Raw genomic sequence first — 17795 nt, forward strand, 5'->3', positions numbered from 1 at the left:
GAGAGGATGCAGCGGGAGGTGTTTTCTTGTACTTCTACCGACTCAGCACACAACTCAGCCGCTGGAGTTCTCTAGGTTGTCAGTGTGTGCAAGAGAGTGTGTTACAAAGTATAACAACCGTTACAAGTAAGTTCACTGATTACTTCATTCGTGCCTCCACAATGCCACAAATGTTACGGTCACTGTTATGTTTGTTATAAGCGATACCGAGTCAACTAATGTTATGTGTTCACGGGTTCTCTCAGCACAGTTTGCCCGAGGATGATAGGAGAAACGTTTATTTATTATTTCTTTAATGTTGGTATTGCAATACATACAGTTAATTACACCAAAACACAATTCATACCCTGACATCCTCTTGTCACGATACATTCACTTTCATTTTCATTCCTTCCACCCATTCTCATACCTCATACAACTTGTAATTCCTTTCACTTATGTCGTTCTCATGCATCTCTTCCTCCATCTGTTTCCACTTTCATTCCACAGATAAATCTTCCTCTCTTTTTATTTATCATCTATTCTCTCCAACCTAACCTTGTACCTAAATGTGGCTTTTGTCAGTCTTTCCCTAAAGGTGCTCCATACCATTCATTATACTACCCAATCGTCTTACCCATTGGTTCAGCTAGCTATTTTTTTTTCATTCTTTACTTATTTACCCCCAGTCGGACTCCCCCATATGCCCAAGTACTTATATTCATGCACCTGTTTCAACTTATTCTCTCCAATTTTCCATGCCGCATTACTTCCATTCTCTAACCAATTCACTATCAATACCTTATTTTTCTCACTACTAAACCTAACTCTAATGTCTCTTCCATACCCATCTTCAACAACCAACAAACTGTGCAACTCATTTGCTGATTCACGCATGACCACTACATCATCTGCATACATATCTTATTCTCCACACTAACTCCTGCATTCATTCTTTTCAGTCTGGTTGCTAACTCCTCTGTGTAGTACAAGATGATAAGGATTGGTGACAATATACATCCTTGCCCAACTCCTCTCCCACTCTTCATCCAGTCTGTTTCTATCTCCTACTTTGCACTTAACTCTCGTGTCAACATACATGCTATGCACTACTGTATGTTGATTATTTTTGTCACTCAACCGAACATGCTTATACAAAATACAGTGATCTTAGTAGAATGCTTGCCTCCTCACATTTTTTTTTTATTTTTTATTTCGTGATTATACCCTTCACATTTGATATCTATTAAAGAAGGAGGCTGAAGAAATCTATATGTGAATAGTATTCAGTACTTTATTTGCATGCAAATAGATACGTAAAACTAAATCAAACAGGTAGTAATATATTACACATTATTGGTTGTCTAAGTGTAAGAAGAATAACAATAAACAAAAGAGAGAAAATACAAAAAAACAAAAAACATCAAATAATTCGACCAATAATGCTTAAACTATGTTTACCTTGCCTAACTTTTATCATTACAATTTCATAAACACCCGATTACGAACAGAATAAATGGCATGATCAACATGTTACACCAGTACACAGCTATATTATACACAATGAATATTCTTGTTGTCACTACCCGATGAACAAACATACTATATATACTATATAGATAGAAAAATGACATGGATACAAACAAGCCTTACCTTACTCGATCACACCGTTTTCTTTCGAGGGCCCACTGTTTTAATGGTTGCTCAGTGAAAAAATTTCAATAACTTCTAATCTTTGGGATAATAATAAAAGTCATAATGAAAATGCAAAAGCTTCCCTTTAGAGGATACCCAGGAGTTTTTATGTTTTACGTATGGGCCACAGTTTTTGGATCGTAAGTGATCTAGTTTCCCTTTCCCGATGCCAGTTTTGTCCTCTCTCTCTCTCTCTCTCTCTCTCTCTCTCTCTCTCTCTCTCTCTCTCTCTCTCTCTCTCTCTCAATATAGAGAGTCATTGGATCATACCATCTTAAGATTCCAAATTATCTACAACAGCAGGCCTGCCTAAAACACATCAGGCAGGCAGCACACGATAGCTATGACCTGCAGCACGTTCTAGAAGGACTCTGGTTGAGTAGGATGACTGGAGATCGCTGCCCCTGCAGAGAGTTGCCGGACAGCAGGAGAGAGGTAAGATCAGTGAGCACCTCCTCCACACTGGAACCTCTCGCTGCACTGCACTCACACACGTAGCAGTTGTGTCTCTGTTGAGGAGTAGCAATATACATTAACAGACGTTCGAAGCAGTGAATTATGGTAAATCTAAAACAAACATGTTTTTAACAGTGAATATTAGTAAATCTAAAACAACAGTTTTAGCAATAACTACTTATGAATTTAAGAAAATATATTCCTAGTACTGAACACTATAAAGAAGTGAATCTGAAAATATTTAACCAATGAATAATTGTGAATTTGAAATCACTCTTTTATTAGGTGTTTAATTTAATTCGATATTTCGTCCTTCAAATTAGTTATTTCCTAATATACATATATGATGTGTAAAAATGAAAAAGAGAAAAGAAAAAACACAATATTCTGTTTATTTCTCTTAATCACATGAAGAAAAGGATAAATGAATTCATAAACAAGACAAGTTACTTTAGCCATTCTGTTGGCTTCGTTGAGATCCACTCTACGCTGATCTTCAAGATCCTCCTTGTTGCCCATCACCGCCACCATTACACCGTCAGATTCTGCCTCCTGAAATCCCAAGGATATTCTTACAATTCTCTCTCTCTCTCTCTCTCTCTCTCTCTCTCTCTCTCTCTCTCTCTCTCTCTCTCTCTCTCTCTCTCTCTCTCTCTCTCTCTCTCTCTCTCTCTCTCTCTCTCTCTCTCTCTCTCTCTCTCTCTCTCTCTCTCTCTCTCTCTCTCTCTCTCTCTCTCTCTCTCTCTCTCTCTCTCTCTCTCTCTCTCTCTCTCTCTCTCTCTCTCTCTCTCTCTCTCTCTCTCTCTCTCTTCTCTCTCTCTCTCTCTCTCTCTCTCTCTCTCTCTCTCTCTCTCTCTCTCTCTCTCTCTCTCTCTCTCTCTCTCTCTCTCTCTCTCTCTCTCTCTCTCTCTCTCTCTCTCTCTCTCTCTCTCTCTCTCTCTCTCTCTCTCTCTCTCTCTCTCTCTCTCTCTCTCTCTCTCTCTCTCTCTCTCTCTCTCTCTCTCTCTCTCTCTCTCTCTCTCTCTCTCTCTCTCTCTCTCTCTCTCTCTCTCTCTCTCTCTCTCTCTCTCTCTCTCTCTCTCTCTCTCTCTCTCTCTCTCTCTCTCTCTCTCTCTCTCTCTCTCTCTCTCTCTCTCTCTCTCTCTCTCTCTCTCTCTCTCTCTCTCTCTCTCTCTCTCTCTCTCTCTCTCTCTCTCTCTCTCTCTCTCTCTCTCTCTCTCTCTCTCTCTCTCTCTCTCTCTCTCTCTCTCTCTCTCTCTCTCTCTCTCTCTCTCTCTCTCTCTCTCTCTCTCTCTCTCTCTCTCTCTCGCTCTCTCTCTCTCTCTCTCTCTCTCTCACACACACACACACACACACACACAGACGGACGTCATACTCGCCCTGACAGAGGAGATCCAGTCTATCACGTTAAGAAAGGTGTGTTCGCTGGTGAGGTCATACATCACCACCACACAGTCTGCGTTCCTGAAGGAATGACGAAAACTCCAGTGATTAATTTGGACAAACATGAATTATTGTGCTCTATTTGAAAGGGGATTTTGTACTTGAATTTTTATCAACAGCCAATTGCTGGTGTGTGTGTGTGTGTGTGTGTGTGTGTGTGTGTGTGTGTGTGTGTGTGTGTGTATTCACCTAGTTGTATTCACATAGTTGTAATTTTACAGGGCCTGGGTATCATACTCGTGTGGCCCCGTCTCCATATCTACACACATCCAACTTTCCTTTAAAACTGTGCACACTCCTTGCTGACACCACCTCCGCACTCAAACCATTCCACACCTCCACACATCTTTGTGGGAAACTATATTTTTTCACATCCTTCAAGCATATTCCCTTGGCTATCTTTTTACTATGCGATCTTGTAGTTTTACTTAAGTTTTCCTCTCTCAACATCATTTGCTCATTATCCACTTCATCCAGTCCATTCAACAGTTTATAAACCTGTATTAAATCTCCTCTTTCTCTTCTTTGTTCCAAGGTAGGCAAATTCATTTCTTTTAATCTCTCCTCATAGGTCATTTCTGCCAATTCCGGAACCATTTTTGTTGCCATTCTCTGCAATCTCTCCAACTTCCTTATATGCTTCTTTTTATAAGGGGACCAAACCACTCCAGCATATTCCAATCTTGGTCTAATTACCATACTAATTAATTTCTTCATCATATCTTTATCCATATAATGGAAGGCTAATCCAATATTTTTATCAAATTATACGTTTCTCCAAACATCTTATCAATATGAGCCTCAAACTGCCCATGGTCTTGTATTATCACTCCCAAATCCTTTTCCTTTTCCACCTTTTTCAACACTACTTCTTCACCCATCTTATATGACCCTCTTGGCCGTCTTCCACTCTTCCCATCTCCATCACATGACTTTTGCTCAGATTAAATTCCATTTGCCACCTCTTGCTCCACTCCCAAATCTTATCCAGGTCTGCCTGTAAAATTTCACAATCTTCTTCACTCTTCACACACCTACACAACTTCGCATCATCCGCAAACAAATTAATATAACTGTTTACTCCCTCTGGCATGTCATTTATATATACAAGGAAAAGTATTGGTGCCAGCACTGAGCCTTGTGGGACTCCACTCTCCACCACCAACCAGTCCGACTTTGCATCCCTTATTACCGTTCTCATCTCCCTCCATCTCAAGTAGTTTTCCATCCACTTTAACACTTTTCCTTTCAGTCCTCCATAAATCTCTACTTTCCATAACAGTCTCTCGTGAGGTACCTTGTCAAAAGCTTTCTTTAAATCCAAATATACACAGTCCATCCATCCCTCTCTCTCTGTATTTTGTCAACCACTCTTGAATAAAAGCTCAGTAGATTTGTTACACATGACCTCCCTTTCCTGAAGCCAAATTGATGATCCGATAATAACTTATGATCCTCCAGGAACCGTATCCAATATTTCTTTATCACCCTCTCACAAATCTTACCGACCACACTTGTTAGAGACACAGGTCTATAGTTAAGAGGCTCTTCCTTACTGCCTCCCTTATAAATGGGCACCACTTCAGCTCTCTTCCACTCTACTGGTACTTCCCTGTTTCTAATGAGCACCTTATAATATCATATAATGGATCAATCAATTCTTCTCTACACTCCTTCAATAATTTTCCTGAAACTTCATCTGGTCCCATCGCTTTATCATCTTTAAGTTCCTCCAACATTTTATATAACTCCTTTTAGGTATCTTAATGTCATCCATGTGCACATTTCCTTGTACATTCTGTGGCTTTACAAACATTGTTTCTTTAGTAAATACTTGCTGAAACCTATTATTTAGCAATTCCGCTATATTCTTAGGGTCATCTACTATCCCTTGCTCTCCTTTTAATCTTTCAATGGACTCTCTCTTTTAAGTTTACCATTTATGAACCTGTAAAACAATTTTGGATGTTCCTTACTCTTGTCTACAATATCTTTTCAAATTTTCTTTCTTCCTCCTCCTTACCCTCACATACTCATTTCTTGCCACTCTATAATTCTCCTTATTTAGTATATTCCTGCTCTTTTCCATCTTTTCCAAGCCACATCTCTCTTTTCCTTAGCCTTAACACAAGTTGCATTAAACCAATCCTTTCTTCCTTCCTCTCTTGGTTTATACTTTGGTACAAATTTCATAACTCCTTCTTTATAATATTTCATAAAAATCTCATATTTCTTTTGCACTTCTCTGATTTGTAACATCTCCTCCCAATCTAATTTTCTGAAATAATTTTTCAAACTTTCTGTGTCCATCTTTCTATAATTCAATCTACCACTCCTGTATGTCTCGTCCTTCCTTCGCTGTGTTGTTGCTATCTGCATTTCCATAACCACATGATCACTCTTTCCCAAAGGACACTTGTATTGTATATCTCCACATAGGTACACTTCTCTTGTTAACACCAAATCCAGTCTAGCCGGTTCATCATCTCCTCTATATCTAGTATTTTCCTTCACCCTCTGTTCCATCATATTTTCCATCATTAGATTAAGAAATCTCTCTCCCATGCTTCCTCTCCAACACCACTTACTAGATTTTCCCAATCCACCTCCTTACAATTAAAATCTCCTACTAGTATCACCTTTCTTTTTCCAGATAATACACTTTCCAAACTCTGTAAAGTATCCTTGATCATATTGTCGTATTCCTTAATGTCCAAGAATTTGTTTTAGGAGGTACATAGGTCACCATGATTATTAATTCTTTTCCATCACTTTTTATCCTTATGCTTATCACTTCTGCGTTGTTCTTCCCATACCAAACCTTATCCACATTTATTTCTTTCTTCGTCATAATCATAACTCCTCCTCCACCTTTACTCTCTATCCTTTCTCCATATATTATATTTATTATCCAAATTTATCTTTGTTTTTCATGCAATTTTGTCTCAGTCAAACACACTATATCAGGCTTCTCCACTATCATATAGTCTTGCAATTCCAATCTACTTGACAGTATCCCATCTATATTAGTATACATTACGGTCCACCCACTGCTCCCTCTAGGGGTTCCTCCGTATTCCTTCTTTCCACATACCACTTTCTGACTCTCTCTCCTATAACTCTCCAAAAAAACTTTTCTCTTTCCTCCTCAGACCGCTCATCATTTTTCCTTCTCGCCTCTTCCACCAATTCCTTATATCTTCTCCTCTCTTCCTCATTTCTATTCTTTCTCACAAACACCTCTTTACAACCTTCTATCTCTCTTAACTTTGATGTTCTATATAGGACATCCTCCGCAGATTGTTGTGACTTCAGTACTACTTTAATCGGTCTGTTCACTCCCTCCTTATACGGACCCAGTCTATGGATCTCTTCCACTTCTTCTTGTAGGTCTTTTTTTTTCATCATCATTTAGATTTTTGAACAGATCTCTTACCGTTTTCAATTCTTCCTTAATTCTCTTAGGCTTATATGTTATATTTTGTTCTTTCATCCCAAATATTAACACACTCTTCTTCTTTTCTGCTATTTCCCTTATCAATGTTTCCTTATTCTTCATTACATTAACCAGTTCCTTGGACCTTTCTTTTTTTGTCTTCCTTCAACTGATCTTTAATTATTTCTTGTAATCCAACCATCTCTGCTTCCCTCGACTCAGTCCATTGTGTTTTCTTCAGTTCCCATTCCCTTTCAAGCCTTTCATTCTGCTCACTAATCATTTCCTTAAAGTCATCTTTCTCCTTTACTACTCTCTCCATTTTCTCCTCCAACCGTCTCTTGTATTTTTCAACCTCCACCTTCAAATGCGCATTCTCATCCACCAATCGTTTTTCATTTTCCTCCAGTCTCTTAACTCTTTCCTTCAAAGCCTTGTGTGTGTGTGTGTGTGTGTGTGTGTGTGTGTGTGTGTGTGTGTGTGTGTGTGTGTGTGTGTGTGTTCTATCTTTTTTTGACATCAGATTGACATCTCACCTGTAGTATTGCCGTGTTATGGATCTGAACCTCTCCTGGCCAGCTGTGTCCCAGAGCTGCAGCACGGCCATGACACCATGCACCTTCACCTCCACTGTGCGGTAGTCCACGCCCAATGTTGAGCCGAAATCCCGCCGGTACTCCCCTGTTGAGGCCCTAAGAAGACGTCTTATGAAGTATGCATCATAAGAATGTGAGGATAATGGAAGCTGCATGAAACCCTCAAGCTTCTTTGTACAGTCTTTGTGTACAAAATATATCTACCTAATTTCACTTATCACCATTTATACATTTGCTCTGGCTTTTTAAATTTAATTTATGACTCTGAAGGATAGAAGATTTATAGGATGACTATGAAAAATTTCAAAAGGATTATGTTATATTTGTAAAGGAGGTAAATATGTATGAGTTTTGTAGCTTTTGATGATTAAAAAATTAAGAAAAGGTAGTACAGAGGATATTTAAAAAGATAAGGTAATTTATTTTTTCTCTTTTTCAAAGAATACACTATGTATTTTGTTTGGCTATATGACTATAGTTTCAAATGATCAAAACAATATGTATTACTGTCAACAAGTATTTGAAAGCAAAAAGATTTTCAGATTATAGTCACATAGTGCGTGTGGGAAGACAGAATGAATGTAATATTAGTGATATGATTTTCGTCTCATCAACTCCCCTCCTCTGACTCTCTTCAGTCTCTTTCTCACCGTAGAAATGTTGCATCTCTTTCTATCTTTTATCGCTTTTTTCATGCTAACTGTTCCACTGATCCTGCTAACTGCATGCCTCCCTTACACCTGCGGCCTCGCATCCATATGCTGTCTAATCCTCTAATACACGAGTTAACCATTATTTTCAATCATTCATACCTTTCACTGGTAAACTCTGGAACTCCCTACCTGCTTCTATATATCCATCTTCCTACGACTTGACTTCTTTTAAAAGGGAGATTTCGAGACATTTGTCCCTAGCTTTTGGCTAATTCTTTCAAATCTTTTAGGGAACCTGCAATTCCAGTGGGATTGTTTTGTTTTTAATATTTTGTTGCCCTTGGCAGATCTCCCTTTTGCGTAAAAAAAAAATGTACAGTTTAGAAGTTTAAATTCATAGAAATCATCAGTGTATGTAAAGTGTGTTCAAGACTGATACAGATATACATTAAAGAAGAGAATAGTCCGTGGTAGACGTGCCTATTGGGAAGGGAAAAAACACATGCATCAAACGCACCTGTTAATAACAGGAAAAAGAAATTTAACAAACGTATCCGTGAACTGAAATAAAATGTATAGCTTCTATGGGCATTAGGGAAAAAAAACATTTGTAATAAACGTACCTCTGAATAACAACAATAATGGTAATAATAATGACAATAATAATAATAATAATAATAATAATAATAATAATAATAATAATAATAATAATAATAATAATAATAATAATAATAATAATAATAATAATAATAATAATAATAATAATAATAATAATAATAATAATAATAACAATGATAATATTATTATCATTATTACTATTATTATTATTATTATTATTATGTGTGTGTGTGTGTGTTATTGTGTATTATTATTATGTGTGTGTGTGTGTGTGTGTGTGTGTGTGTGTGTGTGTGTAATAATAATAATAATAATAATAATAATAATAATAATGATAATAATAATAATAATGATAATAATAATAACAAAAATAATGATGATATTAATGATAATTATTATTATTGTATTATTATTTTTTTTATCATTAGTAGTAAAAGTAGTAGTAGTAGTAGTAATAGAAGTAGAAGCATTATTATAATTATTGTTATTATTATTATTATTACTATTGTTATTATCATTTTTATTATTGTTATAATAATGGTAATGAATAAGGAAATGAAACACTTGTATCTGACTTACCTATGAATAAAGGTCGTCTTGCCAACACCACTGTCCCCGATGAACACCACTTTAAACATTCTGGTGGGGCAGTAAACGTCATTTACCGCAGGGTTCCCAAGATACCGATCCACACAGGCTTTGCTGTTTTCCGTGACATCGTGAACGTCCTCACCCATCCTTGGTTGCTCCTCCGCCGTGGCGTCCATAAGGAAGTGGTGTCTAAGGGGGGTGACTACCCCGGTTGGCATGTTTCTCCTGTTGGTGCTGCTTCGGATAGTGATGGTCATGTTTGGGTTCAGTGCGTTCCCCTATGGTACGCCGGTCACAAAGAAAGTATAGAGAGACTTGGTATTATTCATGTGTAATCTCATGATAGTATCTAGCTTTTGGTTTATTTGCTTTTGTTGATATTATCATTGGTGGTGATGGCGGTGGTGTTGGTAGTGTTGGTTTAGTAACAGAGGTAGCAGTAATAGCAAAAGTAGTAGCTGCTGTTGTTACTTGTGCTTTTGGTGGTGTTGGTAATGTAGATGCAATAATAGTAGTAGAAGTAGTAGTAGTAGTAGTAGTAGTAGTAGTAGTAGTAGTAGTAGTAGTAGTAGTAGTAGTAGTAGTAGTAGTAGTAGTAGCAGTAGTAGTAGTAGTAGTAGTGATGGTGATGGTAATAAGTAATAGTAATGGTAGCCGCAGTAGTAGAAGCAGCAGTAGTAGTTATTGTTGTTGTTGTTGTTGTTGTTGATGTTGTTCTTGCTTTTGTTGTTCTTTTTGTTGTTGTTGTTGTTGTTGTTGTTATTATTTTTTTTTTGTTACTGTTGTTGTTGTTGTTCTTGTTTTTGTTGTTGTTATTGTTGTTGTTTTCTCTTGTTGTAGTTTTTGTTGAATTTGACTTTCTATTCACAAACGTTTAATGGAAACAAGTAACAAAGATACACATTTCATAATAGATACTTTGAGACATTTGAAAATACACACAAAACCTAAAAGAACCTGTGTATGTACAAAAAGAGAAACTGAATTTATAGAGGCATATGCATAAAAGTAGGCCAAAGTTAGTGAAATACAATAGGATCATCAACACAACTTATCTCTTGTTATTTACGCGAAGACTTTCATAAGAACTCACACACATTTTCAGTATTCAGAGATTGGAGCACTATGCAATTTTCTGCGGATTATGTAAACAAATACAAAAGACTGAGGAATTGATGTTCGAAAACATTCTTTTTTTCTTAGCAAATGTTACACTTTCAGTAAATAGCTTATCGATGTCCATTACATCCATGTTTCAATTTTTTTTATTTTTTGTAAGTCTTGATACCACGCTTTTTTTTTTTATGGTTGAAGCTCACTTTTTCAAACTAAATAGACTTATCCTTATCATCTTATCCAAAGCATAGCATCCTCTTAAATACATTTAGGAAGACCCTTACATTTGAATGGCGATCAAATGTTTACTCGTATCCAGACATATAACCACCTCCGTTCGTTTCGGAAGGCCTTTTGAGAGACGATGCTGTAATCCTTAAGGACTTCTATCCTCGTGCTTGAAACCCTACAAACACAAATATATTTTTACTCTTATTAATCACAACATCCTTTTAAAATACAGGTTTCTTGGGAAGTTAGAGGGAAAATGTGAGGATATTTTAGGACACCCTGCATCGTACCTGGCGTGATGAGGACGAGGATGTGGCTGCTTCAAGCTCTGTGTCTTCTGGAATGCTGATCAGTGTCTTGTCCTTAACTGTGTCCTCTTTAGCAACTCCATCAGTTATCCCACTTCCTGTGTCGGTGATTTCTTTTCTTGTGTTTTCAATTGTGTGTACGCTCTGGTTAGTTATCAAGGGTGTTTGCAATGTGTTGTTGATATGTTGTGGATGTGAATTAGTGACTGTTTGTCCTGTAGTGTTATTGCCTCTTTGTCTTATGGGTTCCTGTGTGTCGGTGTTGTAATGTTTAATGTTACATCGGTCTAGTTGTTGTTCTGGGTTGCCTTCTTTTTGAAAGGGAGCGTTGTTTTGTTCTTGTGTTTTGCGTTGTGTGTTGTTAATGTCTTCTTGCGTCGTGTCGGTGTGTTGGCTTGTTTGGTTTTGTTGTTCCAAGAAAGACTTGCCTTGCTTTTGTGTATTGTTGCATTCATATATTATATTAAGTTTCTTTGTGTGTTGTTCCTGTGACTCCATGTATTGTTCCGTACTATTGTGTTCAATTTCTGTATTCCTGTGTTGTCCTGTGTGTTGCTCTCGAACATCAAAGTAGTAGTATTCCGCGCTACTATGTTGCTCTGTGTTGTGTTTTTCAATGTTGCTGTGTTTTTTAGTAATGCCGTGTTTTTCCTGTGTCTCGCTTTGTCTTTTCTGTGTATCTTTGTTCTGGTTATTATAGCTGTGCTCCTCCTGTGTATCGTCATATTTTTTCTGTGTACTGATGTATTTGACTTGTCTATTGTTGTGTTTTTCTTGTGCATTGCTATGTTTTTCGTGTGCACTGTTGTGTTTTTCCAGACTTTTGCAGTGTTTTTGTTGTTTACTGCTGTCCTTTTTATCATCACTATGTTTTTCTTGTGCATTGATGTATTTTTCCTGTATATCACACTGTTTTATCTGTGTATTGCAGAAGTTTTCCTGTATATGTTTGGGCTTTTCCTGTGTACTTCTGTGTTTTTTACTATAGTTATGCTCTTTCTTTGTGTCGCTGTGTTTTTTACCATCATCGTGTTGTCCCTGTGTATTGTTGTGTTTTCCCTGTGAATCACTGTACACTGTAGTATTTATAAGTTTCCATATTTCGTTGTAATGTAATTCTGCTTCCTGTGACTGTTGTAGGGATTCATGTGACGTGCTGTGGTGCTGTGTTACGTCATGTTGTGATAATACAGGTTCTTGTGGTGTTGTGGGATTACATGATGAAGTTTGACTGATCGATCTTGCGTATTTTCGTTGATGCATATGAACATGATAACGTTCCTGTGTTGTTTGTTGTGGTGGTGTGTGGGACTGTTGTGGTGTGTAGTGCTCTATACTCTGTGTTGACTTGGTGTGGCGTGTGGCTGTGGCGCTGATATCAGGATGAAAGTAAGTAAAGGATGTGTGGAAAGTGTGGTGGGTGTGGTGAGTGTGCAGTGTGTGGTGGACCATGTGAAAGTGTGTGGTAGTGTGGAGAGGCTTGACTGGTGAGGTGATATGGAGAGGTTTGGCTGATATGGTAGCGGCATGTGGCTGGAAGATGACCAAGGACGAAGAGTACCACAGGGGAGGAGATGGGGTTGCTGTTTTGACGCGACTGAAAAAAAAATGATAGATAATGATATTGCGCTGTTAAAGTGATTGCAAAGGAATGGAGTGGCCTTGGCACGATTGAGAGAGAAAAATATCCAAAATAAGTAAACAACTAACTAACTTACTTAACGACTGATTGAGTAACTAATTAATCACCTCTTAATAAAACAACACTACGGCATCTCTCTAATGATTATGATATCCAGTAAAAATAACCAAACACACTTGACTCAACAATTATATACAAAAAAAGTATCATCAAATATTCACATAAAGAACCTAAAACAAGTTCATGTGAACAAAGAAAAATAAATAAAATAAAAGATAGAATGATAAAAGCTTTTATGAATACAGAAGTAAAAAACAAGACTATCAGTGAAAAAGAGGCAATTACTCAATAAGAATAAAAGAAAAATTTAAAAATAAAGAAAACGCAAAACAACATCAGTTAAAAAATACACAATTCAGATATATAAATAATATATATATATATATATATATATATATATATATATATATATATATATATATATATATATATATATATATATATATATATATATATATATATATATATATATATATATATATATATATATATATATATATATATATATATATATATAAGTCAAATGAAACACGATACCCGTCACAAATGCAGGGTTTTGGTATCTCGTGATTGCAGCATTCTCCCATGAACCTGATCCGCTTCGTTCCTTTGTCCTCAGCATCGTCTGACGCGTTCACCAAGGTCTCGATGCTGCGTGGAGACGTCTCAGAGGTGGGCGATGTCTGAGTGAAGGAATCCTGGCGACGCAACAACAGAGGGCGGGCTGTGGAGGTTCCTACGGCTAGACAGGGAGAGGAAGGAACATGAAACTGAATAAAACACCCTTAATATCACATGTATTACATTAAAGACTTTTGAAACAGGTGGAGGTGTGGCACTGAAGTGTTTGTTTGATACAGTGATATTCATTGTAAGATGAAAATATTAAAGGAAATCAGAAAAAAATAAGAATAACAGAAGGAAAACAAACCAATAAACAGAAATAAGAAAAGTACGAACTCTGGAATACGTTGTCAGTCTATGCATGTCTGCCTTTCACCTGAGTTTTCCTAAGGACGTGTAGGAAAGGCACTATTAGTGTAGAGAAACCAGATAAAATAGGGATGATTGAAGACAAATGTTCAGACGTTGAAGACAAAATTAAATGAACGGAAAATATGAATGCATCACAAACACGATACATTTTCAACCTCCCTATCAATCTTTCTCTCACACCTGAACTTTTTCGCGAGACTGAAAGAAATGACACCACCAATTTAACGAAACCAGAAAATAGGAATGACAGAAGATAAATTATTTAATTGATGGTACTACATTAAAAATTCATGATTCCGTTGTCAGTCTCTCACCTGAACTCTCCGCGGGACGGGAAGGAAGGGCGCCGCCACACTCCACACATAAGGCAGGCTGACTTAGGATCTCCTGTAGGATGCTCACCTCACCAGGGGAAGAGGAAGAGGGAAATTCTTGTTGCACCTCAACCTTTGTGTCCTGCGAAAAATTCTTCAGTTGTTGATTTTCCATCGTAAACATATACAAAATGTAAAATTACGATTAGTTTTAGTTACCAGTTATTTTCAGAGAGAGAGAGAGAGAGAGAGAGAGAGAGAGAGAGAGAGAGAGAGAGAGAGAGAGAGAGAGAGAGATGTACTAACCGAGAAGTAGTCATCATCATGCTCGTAGTCACTGGCGGTCCCAACACTACTACTGCAGAAGGATAGGCATAATTACCACATTTATCTACTAATTTATCTATCTCTTCATTCATCTACTAATAAGAGAAATTATGAACTGTGAAGTTTACATTGTTCGCCGGCTGGTTTGTCAGCTTAGTCTCGCTGTACACAGTGATTGTTTCAAAACACTATATTATGATTAATTATCGGTGCTTTTATTCTTCCGATATTTTTCTCGCGTTATTTTCCTTAATCATTTTATTGGTATTTACTTGAGTTTATACAACGAACATGATTTTATAGAGCAAAATATAACCCACTGGTTTATTAAGCCATCTGATTTTAGAGACGAATATAGAACACAATCTCAAATCTCAACACATTTTACCACGCTTCTGCGTAGTCTAATGCTTTACAATCAAAATGCAAAGCAAATTTTCTTATTTTTTCTTCGTAAGAGAAGGAGTGCAGTGCTTTTATCACCTTGTCCTTAAACTATGTCTTACCATACCCTAAAGATAACATGCCTTTAGACTTTAAAACTTCTCAATATGGCCACTGTCTATTTTCCAACATCGTTAAGTCTTCACGATGTCATAAACGTCTATGTTAGTCAAGGCCGTTATTGAATCCAAGTATCACCTTTTGATTTCTAAATTATGAAAACAAACTCTAATAATGGTGCATTATATGTTCATGGTTTCTTGTAGTCTACTACTTAAAAGAAAGAAAATAATCATATGACTGTGAGCTTTATGAATTGAGGAACAAAATATTTTCTATCTAGAATACAGATGATTATATAAGAGATGCACTGCAAACTTTACATTGCAGCCTTAACTCTACTGTAAAAGCGTTCATGCCCTAGATATGTTTGAAACTACTCTAGTTTATATATATATATATATATATATATATATATATATATATATATATATATATATATATATATATATATAGTATATATTGGTGGGTGATAATAAAATATCCAAAAATGTGCAGCAGACCAACTTTTCTGTGAAATATTGCAATATCTGAATCTAGCAACCTCAACTGAAATTAGTATTATCTGCCATTACAAGATACGTGAAGAACATTGGTGTAGTGAGCAATGATTTCAGACCCTATTTTCTGTTAACGTAATTAAACACACTTATTTTCACCAGTAAAGTCGATACATTTTTCTTTAGCTTATTACAAGAGTGGGGTAGTAGAACATAGACATTCATATTTTCAGATATATTCTTTAGCTTACTGGAAGGATGAGTTGGTGGTGAGGAGTGGCAATGAAATAATAGGACGAGGTGGAGGACTAGTGCAGGCAATTCCACGTAGATCAGGAGGAGGTGAACTCTGGGAGGAGTTATCTTCCTCTCCACCTCCTATAAGATCAACTCTTTCCCTCGTCCTGAAAGAGAGATTACATTGAGTTTTCTTCTTTCTTATCAAACTTCTCTTCATATTATTTACTTCATTCCATAATTACACACTCTAATTCCTACGTTCCTTTTTATCATCATTTTAAAGTAAATTCATACAATTGTCTAACGTCTTTCTTCAGTTATCTCTTCCTTTCACCCTTGTATCTTTAATCCCAAGTATCTTTTGTCATTCTAAACAATTTACCTTGTCTTTACCTTTTCTCTCAAGTATCTATCTTTATCTATTAACAATTTTATTAATTCATCGTCTTACCTCAAACTCCACGGCATTATCTGATCCTGCTCATCTCTCAACTGAGTGTTGATGGTGCGCAGAAGGTCCAGTTGAGTCACTAAGCTCTCTCTCTCCCTGGCGATTCCTTCCGTGACCTATGTGTGAACACAAAATGTATAAACAAAGTGACCAATGATGGTAAGAATATGAGATTTTTTGCATGCTTTCTTTACTCTGATACAGGACTCGAATTGATACAGTCGATACCTTGAAGGCTTGTTGTGCCCGACGACGCTTCTCATTCTTTGTGTTCCTGCGGTGAATGTCAAGCGCCTGCATCAGTTCCTCTACCTCTGCTTCCCGCTGCATCAGATCCTCCTCCAGGCGTTTCTGTAGACGAAGAAACATTTTCTTTTTATGTTATAGCCTATAGCGCCTGTAGGTCTACTCGAAAAGTATGGGAAGCGCTATTCAGCTTCCACCTATTAACGGCGCAAGCAATTTTATTCATGGTGGTACCCATATTTAGGGCCCATATCACCAGTCAAGCGCATCTTTGGTGTAAGGCAATAACACCTTCACCTAGATAGAACTTGGGTATCATGGTGACATGTACTGTAGGTACTACTTGACATATTATGACGAAGTTTCAAGGCAGCACGAGGTGGGATTCGAACCTACCCATTGGACGTCTGACAGATCCTACGCCCAATGTTAAGTTTCCTTGTAAAATCTGATGTAGAAAACTATTACATGCATGAATTCAAGTAGATAGTAGAAACATGCATATATACTGATAAGGATCATATTCGGAGACACTGCTTTCTCCTCACTACCATTTTCAGAGACCACTGAAATGAAAACCCTTGTTCTCAGGAGTGTCTCTCTAGAAATCTTGTCAATTTCTCACTAAAACCATGCAAATATCATTGAAAAACCTGCGTCCCTACAACTAGAGCTTTTTACAAGTAATCGAGGTACGTCTAACAGCTTTTCATAAGTTCCCCTCAGTCACGATATCAGAAAACGTATAATAGCTAGTTCGTAGCGAAACTTTACCAGGTGTTGTTCAAGACGTAGGTTATCTTGTCTTGCCGCAACCTCTCCTGCAGCCGCTTGCTCTAGCCGCTGTCTCAGGCCCTGCTGTTCCTCCTCGAGTGCCCTAAGTGCCGCGTCCCGCTCCGCCACCTCCTCCTCTAGCGTGGCGAGTACACGTGCACCTCTCTGTCTCTGTTCCTGTGCTGCCTTTGCCTGCTCGCCGCTGATCTGAGCTTCCAACTCTTCGTATAGCCGCGATACCTGCGGAGATTGAATTACGATTAATTCATTTGAATCATGGCGTCACGTCTTGGTCATATTGCACGTCGTGGTCATATGGATCCACACGAAATGTCTAAAGCACAAACAAAACTGTGATATAGTAGAGTAAACTGCTACCACTACTACTACTTATGACACCTGTTGGTTGAACTGATCCGTCTTAGTTGCTAATGCTGCCTCTAGATGGCCATGTTCCAGCTTCACCCTCGAGAGCTCTTGTAATAAAGCAGCCACCAGCCTCTCCATGCTGGCCCCAGAGTCTGAGATCTGTTGCCACACTGCCTCCACCACTGCAGAACTGTAGTGAAAAAATGATATTACAGGAGAATGTAGGAAAATTAAAACGCGAATAGAAAAT

The 17795-nt window shown here is 37.4% G+C and overlaps 1 protein-coding gene across 1 annotated transcript in view; it reads right to left on the minus strand.

Annotated features, from left to right (window-relative positions):
- Positions 1-1259: 1259 nt before the first annotated feature.
- The window catches only part of LOC123500331, a 22844-nt gene continuing 6308 nt past the window's right edge, over positions 1260-17795 (minus strand). The window contains exons 5-18 of the mRNA XM_045249035.1: positions 17576-17735; positions 17177-17416; positions 16385-16507; positions 16157-16272; positions 15717-15869; positions 14441-14492; positions 14135-14276; positions 13362-13566; positions 11105-12719; positions 9456-9745; positions 7546-7701; positions 3510-3594; positions 2581-2682; positions 1260-2183 (exon numbers count right to left, since the gene is read on the minus strand). Coding sequence (XP_045104970.1) covers positions 2016-2183; positions 2581-2682; positions 3510-3594; positions 7546-7701; positions 9456-9745; positions 11105-12719; positions 13362-13566; positions 14135-14276; positions 14441-14492; positions 15717-15869; positions 16157-16272; positions 16385-16507; positions 17177-17416; positions 17576-17735 — 3607 coding nt within the window. The 3' untranslated portion in view covers positions 1260-2015. The remainder of the gene's footprint in view (positions 2184-2580; positions 2683-3509; positions 3595-7545; positions 7702-9455; positions 9746-11104; positions 12720-13361; positions 13567-14134; positions 14277-14440; positions 14493-15716; positions 15870-16156; positions 16273-16384; positions 16508-17176; positions 17417-17575; positions 17736-17795) is intronic.

This window comes from Portunus trituberculatus, unplaced genomic scaffold (genome assembly GCF_017591435.1).
Source record: "Portunus trituberculatus isolate SZX2019 unplaced genomic scaffold, ASM1759143v1 PGA_scaffold_203__11_contigs__length_482353, whole genome shotgun sequence".
In the NCBI taxonomy this organism is placed as follows: Eukaryota; Metazoa; Arthropoda; class Malacostraca; order Decapoda; family Portunidae; genus Portunus; species Portunus trituberculatus.